Source organism: Camellia sinensis, chromosome 6, assembly GCF_055761805.1.
Source record: "Camellia sinensis isolate YWXY chromosome 6, ASM5576180v1, whole genome shotgun sequence".
Taxonomy (NCBI): domain Eukaryota; kingdom Viridiplantae; phylum Streptophyta; class Magnoliopsida; order Ericales; family Theaceae; genus Camellia; species Camellia sinensis.
In genome coordinates this window covers 45538064-45558184 of record NC_138966.1, presented here as the reverse complement: position 1 = coordinate 45558184, position 20121 = coordinate 45538064, and the positions used below count along the sequence as shown (strand labels likewise).

Sequence of the window (20121 nt, the reverse complement as noted above, 5' to 3'; positions counted from 1 at the left end):
GACAACACCAAATCACCACCTAGAGGATCAAACAAGGGACGGATAGGGATGGATTCGAAAGTGTTGGGCTGGACATTTCGTTCTAGGTGAACAGTGCGAGCCTCAAAAGATTTATGGAACAACTTGTCTTGCTTAGCATTTTGAAACCTTTCAGAATTAAAGGTAGGACGAGACACAGTTGCCTTTCGGCGTTTAGGGGCAGACATGATGAGATGAGAAAAAACTAAAAACAGAAAACCCAACAAAGCCAAAAAGAAACCAAACCCGAAGAGCAAAACAGGCACAAGACAGAGACCATTAGTAACATTGAACACATAATGCATAATCATGGATGACAAAGTGCAATGATATCAGTTCATAAACAGGGAAGACAAATATCAATGAAATGTAGAATGCAAAAATGTGCATTAGGACAATGGCAGAATATCAATGACCTAGTGAAGCTAAACACTGATATAAATACAAATAGAACTTCATATGGCAACACTTCTCCATTTTGAGGTCAAAAACAGGGGCTCAAACAGGCATCACAAACACAAACAAACAACCTCAAGCATGTGGAACTCACAACCCTAGGGCGAATGGACAACACTGATTTCATACACACAAACATGAAATGCAACATGAGGAAGACCAGACCATGTAGTGAAAGTGTGTGTGAGAGAAAGGGGAAAAACAATGAAACACAAAAAGACCCAAAAACGAAAGACAATCCCCAAAAATGCCGAAATAACAGACAAAACAGAGGAGAAGAGAGGGCAAAACTTACCAAAAGGGAAATCAGTAAGGAAAAGGAGGAAGAAAGGTGAAATCGACCACGCAAAGCCCACGAGCAAAACCCTAGGTCTGAGCAACTGAAGAGGAGAGAGAAAAAAATGACCTGAAGAGTCGAGGGAGGGAGTTTTATATAAAATCGGTCCGCTCGAGCGTAGGAATGAACGCTCGAGCGTGATTCAAGGCAAGCTGACACCCGCTCGAGCTCGAATAAGGATGCTCGAGCGTAAAAATACCTCTCTCAGAACTTTAAAGCAAAGAGCAAACTACTGCAGGACGAAAAAATACGCTCGAGCGTACAAAGTTCCGCTCGAGCGGGACCCTTTTTTTTTTTTTTTTAAATTAAAAACAAAATACTCAATAACAAGAGATGAGACCCGAAACAAAAGTAGATGCGCACATTCAGCCAGAATTGAATACTAAGATGAGATAATCTGCAGTTCATGAAGTCTGGAAACTTGCAGTTGTGAAAACAAAATGACACTGAACATCATGAGCAAAGCAGATAAAAGATAATCAATGATCATAAGCTACATGAGAATGTACAACTCAAAATCCAACATGAGAGCTCACAAAAAAATGTGTGTGTGTGCAATCCATGAGAGGTCACTGAGCTAGAGTTAATCCTAGTAGTGATCGGATGGCTGGACCTCCATCAAGAGTAACTCAACAATACAGAGAAAAGTCAAACCACTAGGAATCACGGGGTATTTGTTGAGTAAATGCGGAGGCTCCCCCTCAATCAATGAGTCCCTTTTTTTTTTTTTTTTAACATTTTTTTCTTGTGGGCACTCACTGGTGGCTTTCACGCTCAAGAGTATGGAAACCAAACCAGAGAAGAATGAAATCATAAAGGATGGCCTGGTTGGTGCCTCTGAGGTAGCCTTTTCCTAATGCCCGGACTTCAAGGAACAGAGGGAGAAATCGTGGAAGTGAAAACAGATGGTAGATGGTTAAGAGACTCAACATCACCCATGATATGCTAGTATCAGTCAATTCCACTGTAAAAGTTTAAGAAACACTGTTAGTGGTCCATAGAGAACTTTGATCACATGTGCGGAAACCCCTGCAACAATTAATCTCAAGGATGTGTACAGAATGAGATCATGAGGTTAATGAGCATGGGCATTCAAAATGAGCTATGACCAATGAACAATGAGATCTTGTAAGCAGCATGAGTAGTGTACATAAAAAGTTGGATGCAAGTACAACAGATATCAATGACAATGAGATTATGACATCCAAGCATACATAAGGCAAAATGCTTACACCTACTTAAGTAACAAGTAACACTCTAGTGATCGAGCATGACACCCAAGGTCTTTCTAAGGAACTCAAACCGAAGAAGATCAAGGGGTTTTGTAAAAATATCAGTTTTTGGATGCTCAGTGGGAATATGCTCAAGAACAACAAGGCCCTCTTCCACTAACTCTCGAATAAAATGATGACGAATGTCAATGTGTTTGGTACGAGAGTGTTGGACAGGATTTTTTGAAATGTTTATGGCACTTGTGTTATCACAGAAAAGAGTAAAAGTGTTTTGTTCTATCCCATAATCATGAAGCATTTGCTTCATCCACAACATTTGTGCACAATAACTCCCTGCAGCAATGTACTCAGCCTCAGCAGTCGAAAGAGAAATGGCATTTTTCTTTTTACTATGCCAGGAAACTAGATTATTTCCAAGGTAAAAACACCCTCCGGATGTACTTTTCCTATCATCAGCACACCCTGCCCAGTCGGCATCAGAAAAACCAGTAATTTCAGCTGTAGTATTAGTGGAAAACCAAACCCCATACCCCAAAGTCCCATTAACATATTTAATGATGCGTTTGACAGCAAGAAGATGAGACTCTTTAGGACTAGCTTGGTAACGGGCACAAACACCTACACTGAAAGCAATATCAGGACGACTGGCTGTGAGGTACAAAAGACTCCCTATCATACTCCTATAAAGGGTAAGATCAACATCAAAGCCAGAGGAATCTTTGGAGAGGTGAAGACTGGTGCTCATGGGAGTGCGTGCATGTTTGGCAGACTCAAGACCAAACTTAGACACCAGATTTTTCGCATACTTAGACTGAGACACAAAAATACCTGAAGGAGACTGTTTAATTTGAAGACCCAAAAAGTAAGACAACTCTCCCATCATGCTCATCTCAAATTCATGTGTCATGCAATCTGAAAAATATTTCACAAGATGTTCCGCAGTGGATCCAAACACAATATCATCAACATAAATCTGAGCAACAAGAATATGAGACTTAGTATGTTTCACAAATAAAGTCTTATCCACACTACCCCTTTGAAAATCATTATCAAGAAGAAAGGTAGTAAGTCTATCATACCAAGCTCGAGGGGCTTGTTTTAAGCCATACAAAGCCTTGTCTAACTTGTAGACATGATTAGGACATTTAGGGTCCTCAAACCCTTTTGGTTGCTCAACATAAGCCTCTTCTCTCAAGTACCCATTCAGAAAGGCACTTTTCACATCCATTTGAAACAATTTAAAGCCAAGAAAACATGCAACACCAAGCAAAATTCGAATAGATTCGAGACGTGCAACTGGGGCAAACGCCTCATCATAGTCAACACCCTCTACTTGTGTGTAGCCTTGAGCAACCAACCTTGCTTTATTCCTAACAAATGTACCATTCTCATCAGATTTATTTTTAAAGATCCACTTGGTACCTAACACATTCATGTCTCTAGGTCTAGGAACTAGAGTCCAGACTTTGTTACGTTCAAATTGACCTAATTCTTCATGCATAGCATTGACCCAACTATCATCTAGCAAGGCCTCTTTAAAATTCTTAGGTTCAATTAATGAAACATAACACATATGTGATACCTCATCCCGAATCTGTCTTCGGGTTTTCATTCGATCTGAGACATTTCCAATCACCTGTTGAGCTGGATGATTCAGTTTCACCCTGGCTGATGGTTTAAGCTCAGGACTTGCGGTGACAGGAGCAACAGGAGTGATGTCCCTTGGAGTACTCTTTGGACTTGACCTTACCTGTGAGGATGGTTCTGTAACCATTTCTTGTGATGGGTCCGCACCTTCTCCTTGATTTTGCGATTCCGTATCCAAGATTGGAGACTCATCATTATCATCCTCATTTGTTGCTGGAGTAGGTGCACCTGTGTCATCTATAACCACATTGATAGATTCCATTAAAGATGAAGTTTGCAGGTTATAGACTCTAAAAGCCCTACTAGTGGTTGAATACCCTAGAAAAATACCTTCATCACTTCGGGAGTCAAATTTGCCCAAAGGCTCTCTATCTTTGAAGATGTAACACTTACTCCCAAAAGTTTTGAAGTATTTTACATTAGGTTTCAAACCCTTCCACAATTCATATGGAGTTTGTAAAGTGCCGGGCCTTAAATACACGCGATTTATGACATAAACAGCAGTATTTAAGGCTTCAGCCCAAAACTTAGGAGGAAGTTTCTTGCTAAGGAGCATGACCCTAGCCATTTCTTGAACAACCCTGTTCTTCCTCTCAACAACTCCATTTTGTTGTGGAGTAATAGGAGCAGAAAATTCATGCTTGATTCCATGCATATCACAAAAATCCGAAAACGAACTATTTTCAAACTCACGACCATGATCAGTTCGGATTCTTATGATACGCCCAATGGAAACACCCTGTTTATTTTGGATTTTAAAGACTAGGGCCTGGAAAGCATCAAACGTATCAGATTTTTCTTTCAAAAAATTTACCCAAGAAAATCGAGTAAAATCATCAACAGTTAAAAAAATGTATCTTTTACGTCCGATGCTTTCAGTGCGAGTAGGACCCATTAAATCCATGTGAACCAATTCAAGAGAACGTTTGGTTGTAAAGCTGTTCACCTTTTTATGAGGGGCACGAGTTTGCTTTCCAAGTTGACATGGTCCACACACATGGCTCAAATTCTTACCCAATTTAGGTACTCCTCTCACAAGCTCTTTGTTGGCTATCTTAGTTAGGTCTTTGAAATTCATGTGACCTAATCTTTGATGCCACAAGTCAATGTTACTAATGATGGCAGAGTGACAAGTGAGATCATTAGTAGTAACAATCCCATAGCAGTTATCAGATGTGCGAACCCCATGTAAGACAGTATTTCCCTTTTTATCCAAAATTTCACATTTATTTTTTGAAAATAATACTTCATGATGGGAATCACACATTTGACTAATGCTCAAAAGATTTGCTTTAAGACCATCAACAAGAAGAACATTTTCGAGCTTAGGAAGACCAGCAACACTTATAGAGCCCTTACCAATGACTCTAGAAGTGCCGCCATCTCCAAAAGTAACAATTCCTCCTTCATATTTTTCAAGGGAGGTGAAGTAAGATTTGTTACCGGACATATGACGAGAACACCCACTATCAAGATACCACATGTGTGAATCACGTGCTTTTAGAGCAGTGTGAACAACTAAACAAGTCAAATCATCTTTTCTCACCCAAATCTTTTTAGTCTTGGTATTCCGCCTAGACATGTAAGGTTGTCTCCTAGCCCAAAAAGTATTTGAATTTCTACCCTTTTTAGACACCTTACCAAACAATTCATAGCAATAAGGACGAATGTGGCCATACCTACCACAGTGATGACAAATAAAAACCGGTTTTACCTCCTTTTTGTTGATCTTACCAGCTTTGGGTAGATGAAGAGAGAGATCAGCCTGGTTTACCTGCAATTTTCCCTTTGCTTGAGTCTTCTTGTCATGTGAAGTAGAGGCCTGTCCCTTGTGAGCTGTTGCACCATAGCCTAACCCGCTTTTGTCGCAACCCATTTGTTGAGACCCGAGGATGTCTTCTAAAGATTTGGAACCTTTGTTCCACATGGCAATAGTGGCTCTAGCAACACGGAGCCCTTCATCTTTTTGACAGACTATCTCTTCCAATCTGGCTTGTGACAGCTCAAGACTTTCAAACTTTTCTTCGTATGTGGAATACACCTTCAGAAGTTCATTCCTTTCAGTTTCACAGGATAGTAGTTTTCCACATAAGTCTTGCCTGTCACTCGAGATCTTGACGATATTCTGCTTTGCTGCTACAAGTTCTCCTTTCAGCCTGACATTCTCACTCTCACATGTTTTGATCTTGAGAGAGAGTTTGTCATTGGTTTTGGATAAATTCAGAGATTCCTCGTATAGCTTTTCGTAAGCTTGTTGTAGTTCATCGCCATTGATCTCATCATTGTCATCAGATATTTCGTCATCATCTTTTTGCTCTTCATTCTCCTTTGCCTCTTCCAATCTAGCAACTAAGACTGAAAGGTTGCTGGATGGTGGTGAAAGTGAATTTCCTCCTTCATGGAATTGGCTCAAAATTTCCCATGCCTCTTTAGCCTTTTTGCAATGAACAATCCGTTGTTGTTCTTCAGCAGAAATTGCTCTACGAATAGTGATAAGGGCTCTCAGATTGCTCAGATTGTCAGCCCTGTCTGTATCTTCTTCAATGGCCTGCCAGCCTTCTGGATCAAAAGCTCTCAGAAAAGTCCTCATTCTGATTTTCCAAAACAGGTAGTTACTCCCATCAAAAGTAGGAGCATGATGCAGGTTCTGACCACGAGCTAACTCCGCTGGCTTTGGAAGAGTTTGAGTGAAAGTGGACCAAAATGCCATAAAAGCACTATCCCCGTCTTCTCCAGATTCAGGTTCTTCGGGTTCTTGCTCCGACCCGCTTTCATCATCCCAAGTTACAGTGTAGACTTTCTTTCGATTCTTTTTCGAAGGGCATTCAAGGGCAATGTGGCCAAACCCTTGACATTCATAACACTTGACCCCTTGCCCCTTTACAATCTTCTTTTCAGTTTTTGGAGCAAGTTTTGGTGGAAAAGTTTTGGGTTTTTCATTACTCTTGTCTTTAGAAATAGGGTCTCTGAAATTAGGCTTCTTTTTCTTCAAAATTTTTTTAAATTGTTTAGTAAACATAGCCGTCATTTCAGACTCTAAATCAAATTCAACCTCCGGAGTTTTTGCAGACTCATGAGCACTAGTGAAAGCCATACTTTCTTTTTGTTTTTTCTTTGAAATCTGGTGGGCTTCATAAGTCTGCAAGTTTCCAACCAATTGATCAAGCTTGAGGGTATCAACATCCTGAGCCTCCTCAATGGCTGTCATTTTTGGTTGGAACCTCTCGGGTAAAGACCTCAAAATTTTTCCAACAATTTTAGCTTCCGGGATTTTTTCCCCGAGTGTGAAACAGGAATTCACGATATCACTAAGTTTTGCATAGAAATCATCAAACGTCTCCTCATCGCGCATAAAAAGGGTTTCAAAGGAGGATGTGAGACGTTGAAGTTTTGACCTTTTGACAGAAGTAGTACCTTCGTGAATCGTTTCTAGAATGTCCCAAGCCTCTTTTGCTACCTCACACGTGCAGATACGACGAAATTCTTCAGGTGTGACGGAGCAAAACAGGGAATTGAGAGCCTTACTGTTCCAACTCGAGTTTTGGTAATCAGTCGTGTCCCATTTATCAAGGGGTTTAGGAATATTAACACCATCAACGATGACAGTAGGTTCACTCCACCCATAGATTACGCTGTGCCAAACTTTCTCATCGATGGATTTTAAAAATGCTCTCATACGAGCTTTCCAATACGAATAGTTTGTACCATCGAGTAAAGGCGGTCTATGGGTCGAGTTACCTTCACGAATAGAATCCATATCACTAGTCACACAAAATCACACTCCTATATTTTTTTTAAAAAAAGAGTGACCTGCTCTGATACCAATTGAAAATCCTAAGTGATTCGTGATTAGATCAAGATTAAAATATTCCAAATCCCAGAAATCCAAAACACACAATCTAAATCAACAAGCACTTACGAAAGTGATTTAGATTGTTTGTTTTTTCAGAATAATTAATAACTCGACACAAACGATTTTTACGTGGAAAAAATCACAATTGGACACCTCCAACTGTGATTAAAAAAACTACGGGCGAAACGCCACTAATCAATCCACTACTGAAGTAAAAAAGATTACAAAGATATCATACAAATTATCCAACTCAGTCAATTTGTCTTCGAATCTTCTGTAACTCTTTCTCCACGACTTCGTCTCGGAACTGATCAATCCTGAAGTTGATTCCACAACCTCACTTACGTATAGAATCAAACGCCTTTCGAAACTATACGCTTGAATCTTCGGAATCCACCGAAGAGAACTCTCTCTTGAATTTAAAGTAACCAACTCCTTGATGTATGTATTTTAGAACATGAGTGAAGAACTCTTCTCAAAACATCAAGGAAAAACTCATCAAAACTTCAGAAGAAAACTTCAAACAAAGCCCTAGGACTTTTGAATAAGATCTAGGAAAAAAGTAGTCCTAAAAACAACCTAACAAATATAAATAGGAATCCTGAATCCGCGATCTCCGCTCGAGCGCCCAACATCCCGCTCGAGTGGCTTCAACAAAATACGCGTGTGATAACACAGTGATCCGCTCGAGCGCTTCATGACCCGCTCGAGCGCAAAATTACGCACTCCAGTACTTTTATAGACCTGTCAATATACTGAGAGACCACAAACTCCACTCGAGCGTCAATGTCCCCGCTCGAGCGGGACAGAAAATAAATAATTTTAACAACTCAAGGTTTTGTATCCGGATTTAACAATCAAGGGACCTAACACTTCTTTTTCTCTAATAAATTTTGTGCATAAACTTAAATTTAGGGGAGAATATAGATTTATTTGTGTTATTTTTTTGCTTTGTGTATATCTCTAGTTCACATAAGCATTGTCCCTTTGGTGGCTTTCTAATTCAAACTGTATGTTACTTATCCCCCCAAAAAAAGAAAAATGAGCGAAAGAAACAAAAAAAACCACCATTCGGAACAAAAAGCAAAAAATGGAAGATGCTTGTACACACGTGGGTGCATGTGTGTTCAACAAGAGAAAGATGAGCAAATGGCCATGGTACAACTTGCAACAACTTGGAGGAAAATAACCAAAATAGCTTTTAAAAGAGTTGATAACAACCATACAAAATGATTTCCTCAAGAAAGAGGTAAGTCTCTTTTTGCAAAATCAAAATGATAAATGTTCTGGAAGCACCCTATGGAAGCATGTATGTTTTAACACATGTATAATATGTAAATACAAAGTACTAAAAATAAACTTTTAAGGTCACCAATAATTGGATCACTCCTAAGCCAGTTCCAACTATGGGCTGTGAAAACCAATGCAGTATATTCACCAATTTGATTAAAAGGCCAAAGCAGTACATTCCACCAGAAAGAGTATGTGATTTTATGTTGTGTTTCTATGCAAACAACTAAAAGAGAGATTTAGACAACAACACAGTAACATGCAATCGGGATGCAAAAGAAACAATTCCCTGTGGCATGAGGATAAGTTTGGTGTATGCTGTAATCTCTAAAGAAATCACATACCAAGTTTGCGGAACAATGCAGATATGACTGCCAAACTTTGCTCATTCGGAACTCCAACACAGCTGCTGAGCACATTTTGAAAGATAGCACATGTGGATTTTACTGAACTTGATTCCATGCTATGCTTAACTTCATCATCAACTGACTCATTATCGATAGTCAAACAATTTCTTCTGATATGGAAATTAATCAACTCTTTTAAAGTATTTGAAGCCTGTGAAGCAGTACTAGCCTCAGAAGTTAAAAGACCTAAGAATACATAAACAACATAAGAATTGGCAAGCTGTACAGTATGAAATTGTGAAAATGGCAAGTGGAAGCTAATGACTGTTCACATAAGTTTATGGGATGATAACATAAAATTAACAAAATACAGAACTGCATCCAAATCTGTAAAAGAAACCATAACCATAATATATTCAATGTCAACAATCATCGATCAGAATATTGTTTACGACAACATAAGCAAATTTTTAGTACCTTAACATCCATTAAGTTTGAATGCCAGGTTACGAGAGAAAGGTTTTCAGATAGCGAGAGTGAAAGATGGAATCGAGTCAAGCTCATCCTAACTCAAGCTAAGCTCGTTTGATAAACAACTGTTATTTTAGGATAGATCTTGACTTGAATACATAATCAAACAAGTCCAGCAGTTCATGAACAGCTGCTGTTTGTTTGATGCCCTATAATTGTGCCACATTATCACCTAAAACAAAGCCTTTTTTTATGAAAATTGAAGAAATTTACCCCCAAAAAAAGCTCGGCAAATTTACCCAATCTACTGAATGTATAAATGGGCAAAAGAATATTAGGTGTGGCATGTATGCTTTTACTAAATTAGTGCTTCTCTCTGTTTAGCTAATTTTGTTTGTCAAGGTTATGTATAAGCACAAGACGAACATGAGACTCATTCTTCTCTAAAACAACAAAACACATCTGAGGGATCTCCAGAAGCCTTGAAAGCCTCATACCCATTCAAAGGAGGGAATGACATGAAACAAGCAGTTTTAAAATGATCTCAAAGAGTTCCATGCTGGTGAACCATCAATTCTGAAGAAACATCCAATAATAATAATAATAATAATAATAGTAATAATAATAATATGAATTGATGCTGGTGAAAGAACAGTGGAAACATAATAGAAGTCATCAGTAACTTTACCATTGATCCCGACCTTTGTCTTCTCACCACTTCGTGATTCTAAAAACAGCAAAATAAAATAGGTACGTCAACAAATACAACTCCTTGGTTATGCAGACTAACATAATATTACGCTCTAAATTAATGAGTATTATGATTCTTACTCTGAGCGGTAGCAGGCATTTCAGTAGCAATGGCTTTGATAGGCCGCATACTCCTAGCACCACATTATCTGTATAGCTCAGACAAAATCATTCAGCACCAATAACAATAAGCAAATGCTACACTTAATTGCAGACACACACACATACACACACACACACACGCAAGCAGAGAGAGAGAGAGAGAGAGAGTGAATGAATGAATGAATGAATTACTCACCTGTACAGGAGATGACTTGCCAGGAACAACAGTGCCAAAAATGCTTGACTGAAACTTTGGTGAATTCAGATTGCGATTGAAACCAACAGAAAACACCTGAAACGAAACAAAATAACAACAACAATAGATACAACAATTCCATGCCGTGCATCACAATTCAGGGACAGAGGCAGGGGCAACTAAAGCCTATGACATGCTAACAAAATTGGAACATCCAAAACCAAACTCATACTAAAGTCATTAAGAGGAAGGATGAACCACTTCATATTATTTTATTTTATTTTATTTTTATATTTAATTTCTCACTAAGAAACATAACGTGATCAGAATAATTAAAGAATAGTAACCAGAAACAAAATTATGAATCCTCTACTTTGTGCTTGTTTTGATTTCCATAAAAGGCAAACAAACTTAAAAATTGTAGGGGATATTTCCATATTAATTTGTTATCTCAGCTTAAACTTTGTCAACACGAAACAGATTCGAATCAAGTTAATCCCTGACAATAAACTAATGAGCGAAAACCAAAACAGGCAAGAGAGAAAGAGAAGCATGGTTTTAAAGTCGGAAAAAAATAATCACAGCTTGTTGCAGTTGTAATTTTATTTTCTGACGGATGAAAAATCACCTTGGATTGATCGGCAGAGCACAGAGTAGGGCCTGGCAGGGAGGCCTTGGAAAGTGAAGCTTCGAGAGCATGCAAAAGGGGCTGTTCAGTCTAGACTCCTCTTCTCCCTTGTTTTGGCTCTTCTTCTCCTCTATTTTCTGCAGGAAAAAATCAGATCAGATTTTGTGTGTTTTAGATTGATTCCAATGTAGTTTAAATACACATTTGCTTCCAAAACACCCAACACAATCAAATAAAGCCGTGAATATTGAATCTAGTCGCAAATGTGAGTTGGATGAAAGGCTGTGAGTCATGGTCTGTTGAGGGGCCATCTGCCCTCCTATCTTTCTTTCTCTATCGTCTCTACTCCCTTTCGTTTTCAGCTTCTTGACCCGATAGAAACAAAGACACTTCTCACTAGGAAAAAAAAAATCTAATCTTTTTAAATATATAATCAATTGCAAATTTAAAGAGGCTTCCTATGGAATGTAAAAGACTAAAAGTTAATATTGCAAATGCCATAAGCAGAGATGTCTCACAAAAAATTTCGACGCTAAATGTCAAATTTCTTGTAGTGATTCGTGAAGTAAATAGGCTAATATATCAACTTATTAACCTGGGTTTTAGCTACATTAAAGTCTTCAGTTAAGCTAATACACACTCCATATGAAGATTCTGTGATGTCATCGCAATTCATGAAAAAAGTTAAAAAGGATAGGTCTTGTAGAGATGAGAGAGACCACAGAATCTAAGGACTTGTGGCCACTCACCTCAATATTATTCTCTACCCTTCACTTGATACACAATTCCGACCAGGTTCAAGCCTCAACATTTACTTAGCTAACATTCATCTCTTCATTGGAGTGAACAAAGTTGGAAACTTCACTATAAATTGCCAGTGAGATGTGCATTATGTTACCATGGAAGCAGAAGAAGGTGAAGGAAGGTCAGTTGTCCCCTAGAGTTCCCCGGAACACTTCATTGGGACTTTTTTAATATATCCTCAACTGAGGGTATGGTTGTAAAGAGCCCTTATATATCCAGATATTGTTATTAAAGTTATGCATGATCCTACTGAAGTGTTTGGGGGAACTCTGGTTGCCACCTGATACCATTTAGTAAGAGTGAGATAGTGAGAATGAGATTTCAACTATAATAGAAGTGCCATTTTTTAACTGAAGGTAAGAAGTTCACTTTTTTTATCATGATACTATAGCATGGATTAAAACTAGGGTTTCCGGTTTCATTTGATGAGACAATTGATTGAACCATCAAGTAAAGGTTGTAATTTTCTTAGATTGATGCTTACTTTTTGTGATTTTCTTTTTGTGTTTTTTTTGGATTTCAATTTGACTACGATAGATAAAATTAGGTTTAAATATAGGATTTATGATTTTAAATATCGGTTGATAATTACTGTGTTGGTTAATACCTATTGGGTTTTTTCCTTCTAACACTAACACAACCTGATATACCCATTGAAATTAACATTGTATTGGCTGATATGTATTGGATTTTTTCCTTCTAACACTAACACAATGTAATATACCCAATTGAAATTAACATTACATGTATATTGATTGGTTTATCACAACTGATATAGCTGGTTGACCTGTTATAAATCTTTTTTTATAGCTAAAAATTTCACTATACCATTATGTTGCGACTGATATCAATACGTCTCCCAATACTCTTATCTAAAATTTTGAATTTCTAATACATTTGATTTTACAGTTCGAACAAGTCTTTCGAAATCAATTTATTCCCTACGGTCTCTGGCCCCAAGAGTTTTGGGAGTGAAGGGAGTTGAACATGAAATCTTGAAGGGAGCAAATCCCCAAGTCCCGGTTCTCATCTAATAGGCCAAACCCTTGGGATTAATTTTTTTATAATTTTTATAATTCGTAATCAATCTTATTTCCGATAGGGACATAAGATTCAATTCTCATTTGCACCTTCATAGAAATAAAATTATTTTGAGTTATTCCGATTAGAACGCAAATTTTCCTTTCAATTTCACTCTGTGACAACCCAAATTTCACTTAATTTTACTCTATGTACTACATTTAAATATGGACGTTGAAAGAAATAAAACTGTTTTCATTAGAAAAATTTATCATGTATACTTTTATAAAAGGTATATCATAAATTTTTTTGGGTCATTTTGTGATGCTTAGTTATGCCATTATGTTTATGAACGGTATCATAAAAATGTTACAAACTATTCGTGGTGAGAAATGTTTATTTTTATTTAATTTTTTTTTTGGTCAAATGATAGAAAATTAATTACAAATTGAGAGAATAATATAATTACATCAAACTATCCAACAAGACATATCTACAAGTCCAACCCAATAACCACTACAACTTATCCACCAAGTCCATCAAGCCTAACAATCACTCAATACAACCATCAGAAGAGACGGAAAAAAAAAAAAAAAAGTATCAAACTTCTCGAGTTGAACCAACAATCTTATACCACAATCTCTAAGCCAAAAGTCCAGATTTGTAGCAAGAAAAGTTACAAACCATTTTGATGTAAAAAATTGCCGACATGTTACGGTGTTTATTAGAGAGAACATTGTGGTTGTATTAAACAGCACTAACACTGTGTTTGGTTGATAAATTTGAGAAGAGATTTGGAAAGAAAAATGGAACATATAGATCAAATGTGAATAAAATATACTTATATTTCACTTAGTTTCACATATTTTTCTTTTCCTTTCCAAATCTCTTCCAAATTTCCTAACCAAATACAACATAAACGAAGTGAACGAAAACAAACCGGATGAAATCTCCGTGGGATGCTAGGAAAGCTTGTATAGTTTGTACCATTTTTAAACAAAGGTAGCAAGACATAACTGTATCGAGAATATTGAGTGATATAGATTGTCATGCATTTTTTTAAAATCATTAGTTTCAAAGTGAGAAATGTTAGAAATTTATAATTTTAAATCTACAATGATATGATAAGAGAGTTGAGTTTTATATTATTGAATGGATAATTAATCAAAAGTGGACACGTATCATACTACATCATTTTGAATCAAATTATGAAAAAATTTTGGAGTCTCAAACATTTTCTACTAAAAAATGTCATGGTTTGTATCATAATAAATTTAAGAATAAAATAAGGAAAAAAAAAAATGCAAAGACGTTTTGGTTATCTAAAATACATAAATTGTAGTATTTCAAAATTGTCTCATTTACACTATCTATTTTTTTTTTTTTTTTTCGGTCTCATTTTCGAATTTGATAACTACACCCGTTTGGTTGTAAAATGATGCAATTCAAAATTTTACTTTTTTTTAAAGAAATTATTTTATTTCATTTTTTACTTTTTCCACCCTGTATTATAAGTTTTTCAATTTCCAAAAGTATTATTTTGTGTCAAACATAAAATTCAAAAAATTACATAATTGGTTTCCTATCTTATCATTTCTTAAGGCTATGCTTGATTCATAAATTTGAAAAGGGAAAGAAAAAATGTAAGTGAAATATGAATGAAAAATTGCAATTCAGTTGGAAAACCAAAAACAAATTGCAAATTAGTGATAAAGCTTATCAACTTTAATAATTGAAGCAATAAACTTTTCCATGATTTTGTAATTTTTTTTTTGGTATTTCCACTGATTTGCAATTTCTCTAAATGTGAATGTAATATAATTATATTCTACTCACATTTTTCCTTTTTCGTTCTAAATTCCTCCTTAAATCCATGAACCAAACACATGTTAAAGTTATTTTTAAATATAAATATGATTCCCAATAATAATACTCAAATAGAAATATATTCTAAATCTATAATTTAAAAATGCTTTGTTTAAATTGTGTGCATGGCCAAACATTTTACAAAATGAGACAAAGGGATTACAAAATTTGGTTCCTCATAATTTTTTTTTTATTATATAGAAAACATAATTACTATCTTAATCGAAAATTAGATATTTGAAATTTATTCAATTTAATACTTGCACAAAATTTGAAGGTCGCAACAAAAGCCCTAGAGTGAAGCTTCAGCCAATGAACAAAGTGAGAGATCCAGAATTGAAAGCCCTGATCGCATCAAGTGCAGAACTTGTATTTAACCCGAGTCTATATCAAATTGCAAGCCCATTTCTCTGTATTTGTCCATAGTTTGGGAATTGTGTTTGTTTAATCGATGCTAGCGAGAATGACAGTTATAGTCTCTGAGCCCTTTTTACTCATTCACATAATTCAATTTAGTTGTAATTTGCCAACGATGTTCCTATTATCATTTTTTTTTTGACTTTTTTTTTGGCTTTTTTTTTATTAATTTTTTTTTATTAATCTAAACTAGAATGTACTAAAAATTTTAAAAAATGAGCTTAAATTTAAACTAAACTAAAGAGAAAAAAAACCCAATTTTTTGGACTATTTTTTGGGGGTTTTTTTTATCTTTTTTTTATAATTTTTTTTAATTTTCTTAAAAATAAGCCTTTCTAGTCTAGATGTATCCAAACAGTAAAAAAAAATTGACAAAAAAATTAACGTATATTTATAAGACAAAAAACAAAAACTGAAAATGTGCCAACTTTTAAGGGTTCTTTTTTAAGTTGAAAAAATTATATTGAATTTGCAGTATTTTTTGTCAATTAATAGGAAATAGTTTACAAATTCATCCCTAATCTGCCGATTGGGAGTATGAGGCAAATACCAATTGGTGGTTGGATTTGTCAATTAGAAACCTCACAAAATAGGTTGACTTCTAGCTGAAGTTTGACAATTAGAAACCTCACAAAATAGGTAGACTTCTAGCTGAAGTTTGTCATTTTCTTTTTCTATTCCTTTTTTTTTTTATCGCACCTTAATTTCTTGTGTTGGACTTTTTGTAAATTAATTTTCAATCAAGATATCAGACTTTACAAAAAAATCATATTGCCTAATATAAAATGATGGATATGTAACCACCGATCATACATTTTAGGGTTTTCTAACCCAAACTAATGATACCTCAAGTTTGATCTACCTCATGTGTATGGCCACTTGAATTGTATGTGCAGAATTAGCACTAGTCTGCATTTTCTAACCGCCTCAACATCAATTTTTGTGTTTCCAACTTCATCATCTCTTTCTATTTAATCATTTCAAACTCGCGATTCGAAATTGAGTATCATTTAGATGAATGACAAAGACCTTCAATTGCCCCTCCATTAATTGTATGGATTTTTTCATTTTTTTTAATCAGCGAAAAAAAAGATTTATCAATAGAAGAAACAATACTACAATGACTAAATGGATCAACAAAAGCAAATAGGATAAACAACCCAATTGTACTGAACATCAATCCCTTGCACAATTCCGAAAAATTATTAAGTACTGAGTACCATCAAAACATTAGTTTTTAAATTCCATCAAAACCTTCAAAACCATTAGCACATAGTTGAGATATTTGAGGAAACCAGAAGTTGATTGAAGATTGCTAGGCCTTCCACCATCCTCTTTTGAACAAGTATCTTTAAAAAAATTAAAAATGTATGTTTAAAAATATTAATTAATATTTTATATTTTGTTGAAAATGGGATTTGAATCCACGCTCTTTCCAATCAAGGTGCAATGATATATGAACATGTAAAGAGGCGATTGTTAGTTGTCAAAAAAAATAATGACATTTGATCATTCCAATAATATTTGGAAATGTATTTTTTAATAAGGCTGGGAACCTGTAGTATTGCTCTTTAAAAAAACAAAGTAGAGACACAAAAATAATAGACAACAACCATCAAACATATTCTACCTGACGGAAAGACGGTGAAATCTAACCACAATTAAATTGTATAATTATCATATTCTATCTAACGGAAAGACTATGAAATCTAATCACAATTAAATTATATGATTATTTTTTACATATATAGTAAGATTGTGCGATATTCTATCTCCTCCTTTTTTTTCTCAATCTCCTGGTGAATTATATATAAATTTCAGAATCATTAATCTTTTAGAATTAACTTTATGCTAGAACATAAGCATGACAAACCTCATAGATTTACATTTAGGGAAAGGATATTTAGAAGTTTCTCTAAAGATTTTCTCAACTTTGGTGACACTGTTTGTTGTTTTCAGGTTCAATTAGCTTCGGCTCATACATTTCTAAGAACAATCAAATTGTATGATTTTTTTTATTTATTTTTTATTTTATATATATATATATATATATATTTATAATGAGATTGTGTGATATTCATGGAGGTCTTAAAAAAAATGTTAAAAGGGTTGAGGCCTTTAATGAATAATCATATATTTATTGACCAACTTTTGAAAGTTATGTGGCAATATATTTTGTGATGTAATTATTTGTTTGGCGTCAATTTACAGAAACTAAAATATATGATAAATGGGACATTGTTATTGTAGAGGTAAGAATGATCGCTTCTCTTATATTTGATTAATATTTTCTTCCAAGTTATTGCTTATTTCCTAAATGGAATTAATTTTAAATCATATTAGAGGTGTAATGGGTTATGCCATGCTAACCCAACAGGTGCATGCCCTATGTTGTCCCTAAGGTTCATGACGTGCCATTCTATTTGAACCTAAAATTATCGCAAGAAGCCCAACTCAAATTTTAAAATTTTAATTTCTATTATATCTTAATATAAATTTATTAATAAAGACAAAATATATTAAATCTTAAAATAAAATATTATTTTTTCTCATGGTTCACTCTAATCAATTATACTCTTTTTTTTTTCAATTCAAATATCTTTATCTTGTTCTCCAAGTTTCAATTATTTTCTCTTCTTCTTCTTTTTCCTCACTCCAATCAACCCCATTAAAATTTACCATTATCATCAACAACATTATTTTTTTTATTATATTGTTACTTGTAAATAGAAGAAAATTTGAACAAAATCAAACAACGGATGAGAGTAATAATCAAAATAATTTTTTAAAGCAACCTGTAGACACCCTATTTTTGACCGCCCTTAAGACTTGGACGCGACTGATGGTTTACTTGATGGAGAAAGTTGTGCAGGGCAAAGGTTCAGTTTCTTCGGCAAGGAGAGAGTCAAATCTCAACTTCGTACCCCTTTCTTGGACCAAAACAATCTTGATCAAAAGATTTTAGACTTGAAACCCTCTCTTTCAAAACGTTTTGAAAATAAAGTTCCTACGATGTTCCGAGGCTCGCATTTTGTCGAATGTTGCGCTTTTCGGTAAACCGAGCAAGGACAAAGTAGAAATGAATGAAAGAGAGATGAAATCTTTGAAAAATCTTTCAAAACACCTTGTCTAGGGGTTTGGAGTTGAAGAAAAGAGGAGAAAAGAGAGGAAAACTAGTTTGGGAGAAGTTCGGCATGAATCCAGGTAGGACCGAAACTGCGCGACTTCACCGAAACGGGCATAACTCTTTGCACAAGAGGAATTTTGATGCAAGGTTGGTGCCATTGGAAAGCTAACTTCTGGGGCTTCAGTGTGGCCACATGGCCGACCAGAAAATCAGATGGCAGACCAAAAAAATCAGGTGGTCCAAAGTGGTTCAGCATGAATCCAGGAGGACCAAAAACTGCGTGGCTTCACCGAAACGGGCATAACTCTTTTCACAGGAGGAATTTAGATGTGAGGCCATTACCATTGGAAAGGAGACTTCTAGGGCTTCATTTCACACTTAAGAATCTCCTAAAACCAAGTCCGGGTTGGGGAGATATGGTTGGTTGAAGTCCAGTTGGACCGAATCTGCGCGGCTTCACCAAAACAGGCATAACTTTTTGCACAGGAGGAATTTTAATGCAAGGTTTGCGGCATTGGAAAGCTAACTTCAAGGGCTTCATGGCCGGCCATCTTTAGACCTTGAACCTTTTGAACCCTGGTTAGCCGACCAAGGCAAGTGGTCGGCCGGCCACTTGAACTGGTCGGCCAGCTACCCTCTGTTTTGTCTCCCTGAGTGTGTTCCAGCTGTGCCAGCTGGGAGCCATTTGCAGCATCCTCCATACACGTGTATGGAGGATCTTCAAAGTTGTTTTTAGCTTCCAAGAGAAGCTTTAGACCTCTTTGTCTATGTAGGAGGTCCTCTCACTCCTTTGGGTTGGGGAGAAAAAACCAGCTGAGATATACACCCATTTCCCCTCCATCTCTCTACTTCAAGCCTTCAAACACCCTTGTTCTTGGTCATTTTACACTACAACTCCTAGCCTACCACCTCCACCATCCATTCTAGCCCTTGAAGCTGATTTCTAGAGGTTGAAGGTTCACTAACTTAGTCTAAAAGCTCCAGCTTTGCTGCTCTTCAAGGGTAAGTGCCTATTTCCCTTAAACTTGCATTTTTTTGCTCCATTGATTAGCCCTACTTGCAAGTATTTATGGGCTTCAGAATAAACTGAAAAAGTTCTGATTTTGAGCCCCTCTTCAACTTTATTTAAGGACACTTTGCTATTTGAGGTCATCTACTTCCCCTTACCTTCTATCTCTCTTTTAGGGCTATTTTTGCATCATATTTTAGCCCTACTTGTGAACATTTTTGAGAGTTGTCCTAAACTGAAAATGTTCTTACTTTGAGCCCCTCTTCAAGTTTTGTTAAGGGCATTTTTCTGTTTGGGGTCATCCTCCCTTATGCATGCTTCATTCCGTCATGATTAGGGCCATGCATTAGAGCACTTGCATTGGCCATGGTTTGGCCTCTTAGCCACTGAAATCCAGTGGATTTTTAGTGGCTTAGATGTATTTTTGAGGGCCAAAATTAGAGGGGGGTGACCCCCTCTCTCCTTGTCTTGTTTAGCGGTCTTTTAGGCCTTCCAAAGGGACCCTATTTTTCATGCTTCGAAGTCATGTTTCAGGTCTCATTCTGTGAGTT

General features: G+C 36.0%; 1 protein-coding gene across 2 annotated transcripts; it reads right to left on the bottom strand.

The window, feature by feature from the left end:
* Nucleotides 1-826: 826 nt before the first annotated feature.
* On the bottom strand, nucleotides 827-15308 carry LOC114322483 (retrovirus-related Pol polyprotein from transposon RE2). Of its 2 annotated transcripts, XM_082873772.1 has the most exons (7): nucleotides 12077-15308; nucleotides 11328-11464; nucleotides 10700-10795; nucleotides 10483-10550; nucleotides 10340-10378; nucleotides 9178-9426; nucleotides 827-3927 (listed from the first exon to the last, which is right to left on the bottom strand). In XM_082873772.1, exons 4-7 carry the CDS (start codon nucleotides 10529-10531, stop codon nucleotides 2069-2071), a joined length of 2196 nt encoding a protein of 731 aa, XP_082729898.1. In that variant the 5' UTR covers nucleotides 10532-10550; nucleotides 10700-10795; nucleotides 11328-11464; nucleotides 12077-15308; the 3' UTR covers nucleotides 827-2068. The 2 variants fall into 2 exon arrangements, with proteins under 2 accessions (XP_082729898.1, XP_082729899.1); XM_082873773.1 differs by lacking the exon at nucleotides 12077-15308 and having other exon boundaries at nucleotides 9178-9391; nucleotides 11328-11892.
* Between the last annotated feature and the right edge of the window lie 4813 nt (nucleotides 15309-20121).

Coding starts and splice junctions, on each gene's coding strand:
- LOC114322483 (XM_082873772.1), bottom strand. CDS start 10,531: ATGCGGCCTATCAAAGCCATTGCTACTGAAATGCCTGCTACCGCTCAG. Junction 10,379..10,482: donor AATGCCTGCTACCGCTCAGA/GTAAGAATCATA, acceptor TGCTGTTTTTAG/AATCACGAAGTGGTGAGAAG. Junction 3,928..9,177: donor TGCATTGTTCCGCAAACTTG/GTATGTGATTTC, acceptor ATGTGGTTATAG/ATGACACAGGTGCACCTACT.